Genomic DNA, 11,969 nt, shown 5'->3' on the forward strand with positions numbered 1-11,969 from the left:
TGCATGATTTAAGGATCAGAGCAAGGCAGAAAAAAATGAGCAACCTTTTAATCTCTTTCTTATTGAGGCACAAATTCTTTCATTCAAAACTTATTCCTTTAGCTTAAATGTAGTACTCTCTTTAAAGTTTCTCTCTTAAGATATAAGTGTCGCCACCCAGTTTAGCTCAGTTAGGTGGAGTGTTGTCCCATGCACCAAAATGTGGGAGGTTTGATTCCCAGTCAGAATGAGTGTGAACGGCAATGAATTGATGTTTCTCTCTCTTCTTCTTCTTCTTCTTCTTCTTCTTCTTCTTCTTCTTCTTCTTCTTCTTCTTCTTCTTCCTCCTCCTCCTCCTCCTCCTCCTCCTCCTCCTCCTCCTTCTCCTCCTCCTCCTCCTCCTCCTCCTCCTCCTCCTTCCTCTCTATAAAGTCAATTTTTTAAAAAGATATAAATGACCCCAGCAGGCCAGAAAATTGAGCCAATGGTATCTGACTGAATGGAAGACAGGATGCGTACACTTCAAAATGGGAAGAGGATAAAAGGAAAAAATAGTGGAGAGTTGCTCAAAAATACCTTTAGTCGGTTTCTTATTTTTCTTAGGGTGTAGAGAGTGATGGTGCATCGACAAAATGTGTTAAGGTGTTCTTGGCTTATCTTCAATTGAAGGGGTTATAATAGGTCAGGACATACTTTGTTTCAGTAAAACAAATGGCAGGGTGGGGTGGTGGGCAAGTTGTTCAAGCTTACAGCAATCTAGTCTTCTAGGTTACTAAGTGCAAATGCAAATTTACAGAACTTTAGCTACACCTAGTGGCCAAGTAGTGGAAGAAGCATTTTATTGTAATAGTTCTTTAGCTGTATTACTTTTACATGTCAGTCAATGTTATTTCTTGGGTGGTTATGTATTATAATATACAGTTCCCTCTGGATAACTATTATCAATTAATCTGTTAGTTTTTCACCTAGCTAAATCACTGATACTCCAGACCTAAAGAATGTGCTTAAACAAAAAGACTGTGTTGGGAAGTTGGGAAAAAGGAAATAAATGACATAGACTTGTGCCTCTTACCTGCTTGGCAACTCTGAAGTACCAACTTACAGTGTTTAACACCTGCTAGCCTCCTCTACTTCAGCATTATATATAGGATTGTCTTTTGAGAAAATAAGCAACAATAGGAGTGATGATGATGATGATGATGATGATAATGATTGTGGTCCAGGAAGACATGTTTGAAGAAAAGAGAACCCAAATATTTGCTGAGTGTTTGATATATATGAAGTTGGAAAGATGAAATTAATGTGTAAGAAAATAAAGCAGAACCTGAAATGAAGAACTGACCAAATTATTAATAGGAGATATATATATGTTTAAACCACTCCATCAGCAAAAATGTTACTTCGTCTCCTGAAGTTTTGCAAATGGCATGTACTAGAAATATGTCATGGGTGGTAATTTTTTTGTACTTGCTTATAGATTGAGGAATCTTTTTTTTTTTTTAAATATATTTTATTGATTTTTTTTACAGAGAGGAAGGGAGAGAGATAGAGAGTTAGAAACATCGATGAGAGAGAAACATCAATCAGCTGCCTCCTGCACACCTCCTACTGGAGATGTGCCTGCAACCAGGGTACATGCCCTTGGCCGGAATCAAACCTGGGACCTTTCAGTCCGCAGGCTGATGCTCTATCCACTGAGCCAAACCGGTTAGGGCGTAGATTGAGGAATCTTAGTAGCCAACACTAATGGTCATTATGGTAATGAAGGGGAGTATTTACAGAGTCAATTCCAACCCTTGGAGAGTTAGCTTGGCTGGGTCAGGTCTAGGGCTCATCTCCAGGCTCACAGTTGGCTTGGGAAAAGAACAACAAGAAATGGTGTACCGGTTTCGAAGGCGTTTTTATAATACTGCACTCCAACTTTCCAAGGGAAGGAAATAATGGGATTGGGTTTACGTTTCCTTCATGAGAACTTGAACACACAATTAATTAAACATACATCTTCATTTTACTGATGGAGAAACATGAGCCAACAGTGATTAAATTACCCAGCTATTTGGTTGCAGAGCTACACCTACAACCCATGGTTTTCACTCCTGATCTATATTCTTTTTCCTGCCACCATTAATGGAAAAGTTCTCCATTTCGGTAGAAGACCAAAGAAAAAGGATGTGGGCTTGCACCTACATCGAGGAAGTTTAGATAGATTGAGGAAGATTAAGTGTAAAGTAACTAAATACTACATTTCCTTTATTCTTTGATGTACATTTTTTCATCTTAAATCATCCTGAATCTTATAATCAATGTTAAGCCATAGTTGTTTCCAGGAACTGTGTCAAATTGTGGCATGGACATCCTTACATGGGAAAACCGGGCTATTAAGATCCGCATTTACTAGATTATAGAAGTCACAAAGCTAAGGTGTTGAACTTAATTCCTGTTAAAAAAATATATATGTACTTTCCAGCAATATGTAATTCAATTAAGGGGAAAAAAACCCAGAGTTACAATTTACATCACTAGTATTCTTTCATTTGACTTGGCGTGTTAACAGATGATGATGTTAAGAAGGGGTTAGGCAGACTCACCCCCAGTGCTGCCCCTGCACTGTCAGGGGCCAAACTTAATTTGGAAGAATTTTAAAATAGCTTTAAAAAAAAGTGTAGACCTAAATCTTGCGAACCTCAGAAGGCAGTGGCATGTAATTGGATGAGTAGATGCATGCCATATTTGTGTTGGTATACTTTATAATTTGCGTACATATAATACACATAATGTAGTGGATTTCCCCCCCCCCCCCCGAATTACCCTTACTAAATTGACCATCTTACAATCAGTAACATCTACAAAAAGGACTAATTTGGTTTAGAAAGAACACTGTCTTAGAAGCGAGGTCTGGGAAACCGCTCAGCCTCCGCTAGCTGTGCTGTGAGCAGTTTATTTCCTCTGTACATATCAGTTTCCTTACCTAAAATTGGAATATTGATATGTGACTTGCAAGGATGTTGTGAGGATTAAATATGAGTATGTATATAAAGTGCCTACCACACAGTAGATGCTCAGCAAAATCAGTCCAGCCCCAGGAGACTGGAGTCAACAAAATGATGCATTAAGTAATGCTGGCTGACTAAATTGCTCTGATTCAGTCCCATGTAGACTACACAGTGTTTCTCACCATTTTAACATCTATGCCTCATTAGTCAAAATGATTTTAAAAAGTCTTCTACGTTATGTTTTATTGAAATAAGATGTATTTAAGCACTTCCTCAAATATATAATAGCATGGAGTACATTTTTTCATACTGGCTTATCCTACCCTCTCTCATTCTGATCCACCCCCTAGAGGGGTGGCCCCACCCAGCTCAGAATCAGTGACCTAAGACATGGTGTCAGACAGGGATCTATAAAATATTTAGATATTTATTTCAGGCTCGTATTAGGACCGTAGCAGTTCCATCAGTTTTCACTGACTGGCCCCATTGTCCACATATTTGCTGAACACATTGGGTGAAAGAAGAAATATGGAACTAGATCATCTTGCTTATCCCCCTTCATAGAGTTATCCAAAATAAATGTAATGGGACAGTATTTACAAGGTTATCTAAGAATTTTTTATGCACAATATAAGTACCATGTGTTTGTCAGACTGGAGATATCAAGGGAAAAAAATAGATGGGTTACTAAGCTCTGTGGCCAGGTTACTTAAAGAAATCCAAGGCCACATTTAGTCAGTCCCTAAGGCAGTGATGGCGAACCTATGACACGCGTGTCAGAGGTGACACACGAACTCATTTTTTTGGTTGATTTTTCTTTGTTAAATGGCATTTAAATATATAAAATAAATATCAAAAAATATAAGCCTTTGTTTTACTATGGTTGCAAATATCAAAAAATTTCTATATGTGACACGGCACCAGAGTTAAGTTAGGGTTTTTCAAAATGCTGACACGCCGAGTTCAAAAGGTTCGCCAACACTGGCCTAAGGAGACACAAAGAGAAAAAAAGGCTTCATGGCCCCAATAGAATTTCCTTCGCTCCAGTCTGCTGTCCCTGACAGTGTTCATAAAACAGTATCACCACCTGAAGTTAGCTGCCCTCTGATGAGTTTTTCTGAAATTTTGTTAGTTCGACTTTCACTCAAGCCTAAATCTCGCTCCCCACCCTGATTTCAAGAATGGACCGGCAGTATTCTTCTCCCACTCACTATTAACTTTTCAAAAGCCACTCGCCTATTTGCCTATCTCCTGCCATGACCAGCACACTAACCTTGCCTTACCACAGGCTCCTTAGGAACTGGAATCCCCTTTCTGCTTTGTTCAGCAGCCCAAGATGTAATCAAGGAGCCACTCCTTGGGGAGGGTAGGAAGGGACGGATTTTAGGGCTGGGCTCCATAGCGATGCCACAGGAGAATTGCGGGAATCCCGTGAACTGTCCTCACCCCACATTGTGCTCTGCCTCACTGATCTTTCAAATTAGTTCAGCCTAATGAAAACCAACAACATTTAAAGCAAATAATAATAGTCATTGTACACCTCTCATCTGCCTGAGCTCACTCTGCATGTCCTGGTTTAGCCAAGCTGAGTTTTCAAAAAGCACTACCACTGAGTCCTGGGACTGGGTCTCAGAACATCAGTGCTCATCTAGGGGAAAGAAGTAACTGATAAGGATCGAGCTACTGAAAAGCCATGATTTGTTCACAGAAAGTATGGAATGTGTTGGTTGATATTCTCTCTTTCCCAAGGATCATAGATTCAGTTCCTCAACAGAGCATAAACCTATTTCTCTTTGCTTTTCTTTTATTGTGCTATTAATAGCAAAATATTATAAAAATTTACACCAGCAGCTCTTAGGATATTTTCAGTTCACTATGTAACATAACTTATGAGTTTAAATCCTCTTGTGAGGGGGGATTTTTTTTTTTTGTAATTTAAGGTGTCTTAAAATTTTTCAAAAATAGAGATGGGTCTTATTTACTACAAGGCAAACTGAAATTATTTATAAACAGTACATTGTTTGATAGAAAATGTCCTTATGTTTCTCTTTCTAATGTAAATTATAAGTATGGCTGCCAGGAAAAAAGAACAATTTCTCTCCTTGCTGGATAAAAATAGGTCAAGTAATTTAAGCCAGTCCATTGCAATTAAAATTCTGACATCGCTATTGTTCCTTCTGTTCTGGGGGGAAAAGACAAACAGAACACATGATAATAGGGGTTCATTGGCTAAGTCACCTGATGTGCTACCTATTGTTCTCTCGCTTCAATCTGCCTGGGAGCTCCGATTGGCTGATGGCGGTACAGTACCAGAGTGATAAATTCGCCTCGGAAGCTGTGTGTAACACCTCTTTTGTGCTGCACAACAGTTCCGCTGGAGAGGAGGGAGTTGCCAATGGCTTGGGTCCTAAATTCCTTGAATTCTAAATTTATTTATTTATTTATTTATTGGAGACAATGTTATCTGCCAAGTTTATTTTGAAGTAAATTCTACTGACTCAATTAGGCGGTAACACCCATTCTCATTAAACTTCCTGTGGCCCTTTTCACAAGATTAGAGCCCGTGGTGGCTTGGTCACATTCCAGCACAGATAATGCCCCCTGCATCCCTACATACTTCCCTCCATCTTTCCAGCCCCATGCCCTCAAATACATTATTATTTGTGCTTAGCCCAAATCAACAGTTCTGTTGTGAGAGTGCAGAGTGTCAACTTTAACGGACAGGCCAGAGCATTGCCAGTTATACTTTTAAAAAGGAGACCCTTAGCCACTGCATGTTTTAAAATATGAGGCAAATCTCAACTATGCACCTTTAATCACAGGTTAAGGGCTTTGGTGAGTAAAATACTCTCATTTTAATAAAGGGTGTTTATTTTGGAATTTTCTTTAATAAAAGATTTGTTGCTCAAATATATGCTGTTCGCATCAAGAAAGAAAATGAAGTCTTCAGAAATGATAAAAAACAAACAAACAAACAACAACTACCAAACAATAAAACATAAAACAACCCCCCTTGAGCAGCTTTCCTTTGACCTTCTAAATAAATTCCACAAGGGGGCGAAAACACCTAATGATCCGGGACTGCAAAGTTTATATTTCAAAACCGGCCACCCATAATAGATTAGTGGATTAATATTTTGGTCTAAAGGATCTGGCCTTCAATGTTGACATCAATTTATAGCTATCCCAGGAGCTTACAGTAGTAAAAGTCACGAAGACCATAAACTTCACAATAGATGTCAGCCTTCTGGTACCAGTGCTCTAGCCTAGCACCCCATAAACAGAGGTGATTAGGTAACTGCTCTTCAAAGAGCCATCGTAGCTGTAACATCTTCATCAGCTCTAGCAAAGATACTGCCGCCAGGATTTTAGCAGCCGCGGGGCAGAGGCACGCGTTTTTATTAATGCATGTTTATTTTTCTGACATGTTTCTATGATGTTGCATTGTTGCTTATCATTGATCTCTTCTTGAAAATCAAGCGTGGGGTGTCTATTTGAGGGCACCGCTAGGAGAACAGAAGCACTCTTGTATCGTAGTAGAACTTTTTGAAAAACAGCCAAGGTACAGAGGTCAAATTTCCCCATATGCTCTAAGTAACTTAGTAGGAAGCAAGACCACAAAAGGTTTTGCAAATGTCTGCCAGAAGCCCAGTGATCTAGGTCGCTGTGCAGGTTTCATGAATCAGGGTGTTCAAACAAGGAGTTATTTTTCTCTGCCTAAGGGACCTGCAGATATATCACATAGAATCTGCTCAATTGTTGATCAAGAAAGAGTTTTAATGAAATAGAGATCATTCAAGTGAATGGGAGGGAGGAGGGGGGCGGGTTGTATTTGTACTGAAGAGAAATGGTGCTTTCAACCCAGCTCCTCTGTTTGAGTCCTCTGTTCTGGCAGAGATGGGCTCAGGATCTAATAATAGTTCCTTGAGCTCTGCATCTCCACATACGTGTCCGGGTTAGAGCAGCAGGAGGAATTTAGTGACAGAGCAGGTGTTGTGGCTTATTCCCTGGCAGAATACATGGTGAAGGGTGGTGGCCACACAATTCTTTTGCTTCTTTCTTTTTGCAAAAGAACAATGCCTCCAATAGGTTTCCCTTTTTTTCCTGGCACAAGTGAAAAAGAACTAGAATTGCTGTATTAATATGTATGCAAACATATTTTTTCACTTGAGCCTCTGGAAAAAAAAGAAAAACTTAACGGTGAAAATGCTTAGCCAGGAAGATTTACTGCTGATTGCAGATTTAGTATTGACATGTCTTAGCTGAAGAAAACTTCAGCTTTAACTATTAATGTGGGAAATCTGCATCAGCTTTTAAAAATGGGGTGGGGTTTTCAATGACAATGTATTTTCAGAGAAATTATTTAGAACATAATTTTTAATAGGAGTGTCAATTATAGTGGCGTGTGCATCTTAATTTTAATGGTCTGTCTTGGCTATAGAATTATGGAATGTAGGTGATCTGAATTATATTGGAGTCAGCCTTTATGCAAGACCCACTGTTATTTAATACTTCTATATACCCTCCTCTCCTTTTTAATTATAAAATAGGCTTAAAGATTGGAATCTGTCTAAATGAAATTCCCTTTTAAAATAGTGAGACTTTTCTCCAATCTACATTTCTTTACTCCTCCAGGAGGTTAAATACAAAATACTTTTTTTTTTCTCTCTCGTTAATGTAGGTGTGTTGCCCTTATAAGATAAGCTAGGAAAACAAAAAATTCTTTCTCCTGCCAACAGAGATAATTTGAGATTTTAACAATATTACTTTTTCACTTGATTATATAAGGTAAAACCTAACATCTACTTACTGAACTGTAGTTATATATTCTTGATAATCCATTTAGGTAAAATTAAAATGACCTTATCCTTATGTCCTTTGCACCCAATGCCTGTGACAGAAAAGGCTCAGTATTCTGGAAAACAGGGCATGCTTGAGAGGGAACATCTTGTAAAGACTGTATTTGACCTTTGACTCAACCTCTCTGAGTAAATTTTAAATATTATAGGAGAACAAATAGAAAGCCTCGAGGTATAATTCTGCTCCATCTTCCTCTTAGAACTCTAAGCCAGTCAGAAGCTATTTCAGATATTAAGGTAGCGGTGTGTGTGCCTCTCCTTAGTACTTTCACTGAGAAATAAGATTCATCACTACAGATAAAGATTTCTATATAATGCCATCCTCATCAATCTCCCAGAATATTGCTCCCTTCTACCTCCTTTGAAGTAGTTGAATCAGGAATAGCCAGAAACACTTAAATTTTCCCTCTTCCATACTATGAAAAAAATATCCGTAATGTTTAGTATAATAAACCTTTCTAACTCTAGAGTATACTTGAATTTGATGGCAATTAAGGGGGAAAAAAAGCTTTGACAACTTTGTAGCTTTTGATTAAAATCACACCAAGAGGCATGTTCCAATGATAACAACGAAGCATTATGCCAATTATGTTAAATCCCGCTCCTCGCTTAAGCTCATCATGACCTGTTTTAGTGTCCAGTGATTTACTCTTTGGAATGCTCACTCTCATCAATAAAGTGTTCCATTTACAGAGAAAAAAAGGAAATCCTCCAGAGGGAACAACCACCCCCAAATGACTTCTAGAAAACAAGTATTTCTTAACTTTTTATTGACATTGGCAAATTAAAATAGAATAAATTAACAAGTATTTTTTCAAAAAAATGTTTTGTACAAAAATACTGTCAAAATTTCCTAAAAAGCTTTCAACACAGTAGTATCTTTTCATGTACTGAATATAACTATTAGCACAGTGTCAAAAATGTTGAAGACAGAAACAAAATAAAAATCTGTGAAATGTTTGCCACTGACGACATTCCACACACCCTATTATTGTCTGTACATATGGGGGAGGGGGGGCAGCCAACTTGAAAGTGAACAGTATGACTTTTCCTGATCCAGAACGGCTTGGCCCACATCTGTTTAATCTTCCAGTTTAGCATATTTTAAAAATTAGTCTGTACTCAAATGCATAGTTAAAAAAATGAAGCGAGATGGCAGAGTTTGTGCATCTGCCCTTCAAAGTTCATGCAACCAACTAATGCAATTTTTCCTTGCACTCATAAATTTGAACGCAGTTCAGTCATTTGAAACCATCTACAAAATCCACAAGATTAAGCAGTTTGCCAAGATTAATATCTAACAGTTGAGCACTGGAGAAAGTGAGGAAATAAGGAGTAAAAACAAACAACAAAAAAGACCAAGTTAGCTAGATATTTCAACTACATAAGGGAGGTGAATGTCAAGGCTACAAAAACGAAACAAAAACAGGAAAAAAAAAAAAGTGGCAGCAATTTTTTTAAACCAATTTGTACAAGTTTATAGTTTACTTTGTTTCCAAGTTCTCAAACCTTTCAAGATTTGAAAAGTGAGATACTGTGTCTAAGGGAATGTTTTTAATTCACACCGAAGAAGTTGGGGGGTTTGATTTCTTTCGCTGGGTTTCGATCGAGTCAACAGCTTACTCGACTGGGCTGCTGTTTGCACACGAAGTCCGTCATGAAATCAAATTCGTTTTGCCCCAGCCAGAGTTCAGGCAGCTCCTTGATGCGGTCCAAACCCATTTCTATCACTAAGGACATAAGCACTTCCTCGTCGATGAAATCAGTGTCTATGACATTGGGCGGCAGCATTGCAGCAGGGACGTGGGCCACAGAGGCGGGCATGTTGCTGCTGCCGCTGCCGCTGCCGCCGCTATTGCTGCTGCCCGCGCCGCCGCCGGAGGTGCCGCTGGAGCCGCCAGGGGTGCTGCTCCCACCCGAGCCGGGGGTGGTGCTGCCGCCGCTGTGTTTGGGGTTGCAATCTCGGAAGTGCTGGTTTGTCCCGTTCATCTGGTGGCCTGCAGCAGAGTGCAAATCCGGCATGTAGTGGTTGTGGGGGTAGGGGTGATGGTTGAAATACTGGTTGTTGAGCTTCTGCAGCTGCATGCTGGCCGGCAGGGAGCCTCCCTGACTGGCCACCGGGGGGCCCATGAACTGGGAGTTGTTAAACCTAGCGGCGGGGGCCAGTGCGCTTGGGGGGTGCCCTCCGTTCACAGTCCCCGGCCCCATGGCGTGCCTGATGCCGCTCGTGGTATTCATGTTGCCCGCGCCGTAGTGTATGTGCTCGCCCATTAGGGCGTTGAAGGCGTGTTGGGGCTGTTGTTGCTGCTGGTGGTGATGGGGGCTCGGGAACTGCCCCATGCCCATGCGGTGGGCAGGGTGGTGGTGCAGCCCATTGGTACCGTCGGGGAAGCGCCCGTGGTTCATGGCCATCATATGGTCTGCCATTTCCAGTCCTGCAAGTGAAAAGGGCAGACGATAAGACCCGGGCCACACGTGTCGCCCACCAGAGCGCACCCCACTTTTTCTTGCCGCTGCCCCCCAAGACCCCCGGGCGCACGTCGGCTGCGAATTCCCATTCCCCAGGATCCCCCTAGTAGCTAGTGCACCGGGACTCGCCAACACCACGGACCTGCCACCCACAGCAGAGCCGGGGGCTGCACAGACAGCCCCTTCCCCTGCGATCGGGCCGGAGCACGGGAGCCCACACCCCCCTCCGCTCTCCTAAGTCGCCTAATAAAGGAAGTGCCCCGTAGCCCTACCACGAACTTAAGGCTTTAAATCAGCCCTCCTCATCCTGTTGTTGCACATCCTGTTGTTATTCCCCAGCTCCGCCTCGAGAGCTCTTCCTCCGGGCAAACCCAACCCTCGGAGGACGGGGCTGGCAGGAGCCCCGGCCAGCTTCGCCAGGCGCGCTTACCTTCCGTCTTAGCGATTTCTGCTCCGAAGACCGAGGGCGGGATCGTCGGGTCCAGGACCGGCTCAGCAGCACATAGAGGGGGCCTTCCTGGCGTGCAGGGCGCTAGCTGTCGCGTTGTCGGCGCTGAGGTCTTGCAGCGGCCGCGGGGGTAGAATCGAGCCGCTCTCCTTTATTTTCCCTCCGCTGCCCTCACAGCTCAGCAAGACTGCCCGGCAACGGCCAACAATGAGCTGTGTTTCTTAGGGCTTTGGCCACAGTTAATATAAGGATCTCAGGAAGGGCGGAGCGAGAGCCTCCCGGTCGGGAGGCAAGAAAAAGCGGATTCTGGAGCTCCGGGCACGCCGGACCGGGTCGTGGAGCTGCGTCCCGCGGCCAGCGGCATGTGCACAGACGTTGCCGCGGGCCAAGGTGCTGCCCCGTTGCCCCCAGACTCTGGTTTCCTCCCTACCCGCAAATGTGGGGACGGCCCGGTCGCGCCGGGTCCAGGGAGAAAATCCTCCTTGGACTCCTAGCCCACAGGTATCGCCTTCCCGGAGAGGAGCAAGGAAAACTCACCGCCCCCAGCCCCCGTACGGCCGGATTCCCCATCCCAACCCCTTCCACCGGGTTCACCTAGCGGTTTGGGCTACCTTCTACGGGACAAGGGGTTTCGCTTGCGCCCTAGCCCTCCATAGTGCCCTTTTGCCTCCCCGGTTTTGCAAAAGCTTCCTTGGATCGAGAGAATGGCTGTGTTTTCCTGAGTGGGGTTTTAAAGCCCGGGACAAATAATGCCCCCGCCCCCGAGCGCGCTTTCCTGGGCTGTGCCTTTGTGTTTTTGTAGGGGCAGCAGGTAAGCTGATCTAGAAAAGACTCCTTGTAGATGCATTTTTTCCTCACTCCTTTCAAGGACAGGAGCTGGGGGCGGGGAGCGGCACTGGCTGCAGGTGGACCGAGCGCGCTCGCTTGCGGCCCGGCCGGTCCCGTTCTTGCGATTGGGAATCCGGTCCGCGCTTTCGGGCCCACCCGGCGCTCCCCGTGTGCTTTAGCTAAGTTTGCTTTGCAGCTAGCTCTTGGTAGCTTTGGCATCCGAGCTGAGGCGTCTCTGCTCTGTAAACAAACTCAGCGATCCTCGTCCCCAGATCCACCTTTTTGCACATACACAGTTTCTTGCTTCTGCTATTGCCCTTGATCCGGGAGGGAGGTGGGGGTGTGTGCAAACTTGCACAGCCTCCCTCTGCGCTCTGCCTGAGGGTTTGGGGT

The 11,969-nt window shown here is 43.1% G+C and overlaps 1 protein-coding gene across 1 annotated transcript; it reads right to left on the reverse strand.

Moving 5' to 3' along the window:
- Nucleotides 1-8,584: 8,584 nt before the first annotated feature.
- CITED2 (Cbp/p300 interacting transactivator with Glu/Asp rich carboxy-terminal domain 2) lies at nucleotides 8,585-10,981 on the reverse strand. Its single transcript, XM_059700513.1, has 2 exons — nucleotides 10,731-10,981; nucleotides 8,585-10,266 (listed from the first exon to the last, which is right to left on the reverse strand). Exon 2 carries the CDS (start codon nucleotides 10,256-10,258, stop codon nucleotides 9,443-9,445), a length of 816 nt encoding a protein of 271 aa, XP_059556496.1. The 5' UTR covers nucleotides 10,259-10,266; nucleotides 10,731-10,981; the 3' UTR covers nucleotides 8,585-9,442.
- Between the last annotated feature and the right edge of the window lie 988 nt (nucleotides 10,982-11,969).

The sequence above is a fragment of the Myotis daubentonii genome, chromosome 6 (genome assembly GCF_963259705.1).
Source record: "Myotis daubentonii chromosome 6, mMyoDau2.1, whole genome shotgun sequence".
Taxonomy (NCBI): Eukaryota; Metazoa; Chordata; class Mammalia; order Chiroptera; family Vespertilionidae; genus Myotis; species Myotis daubentonii.

What these genes read in the sequence shown, in the direction of transcription:
- CITED2 (XM_059700513.1), bottom strand. Translation starts at nt 10,258, where the DNA reads ATGGCAGACCATATGATGGCCATGAACCACGGGCGCTTCCCCGACGGT.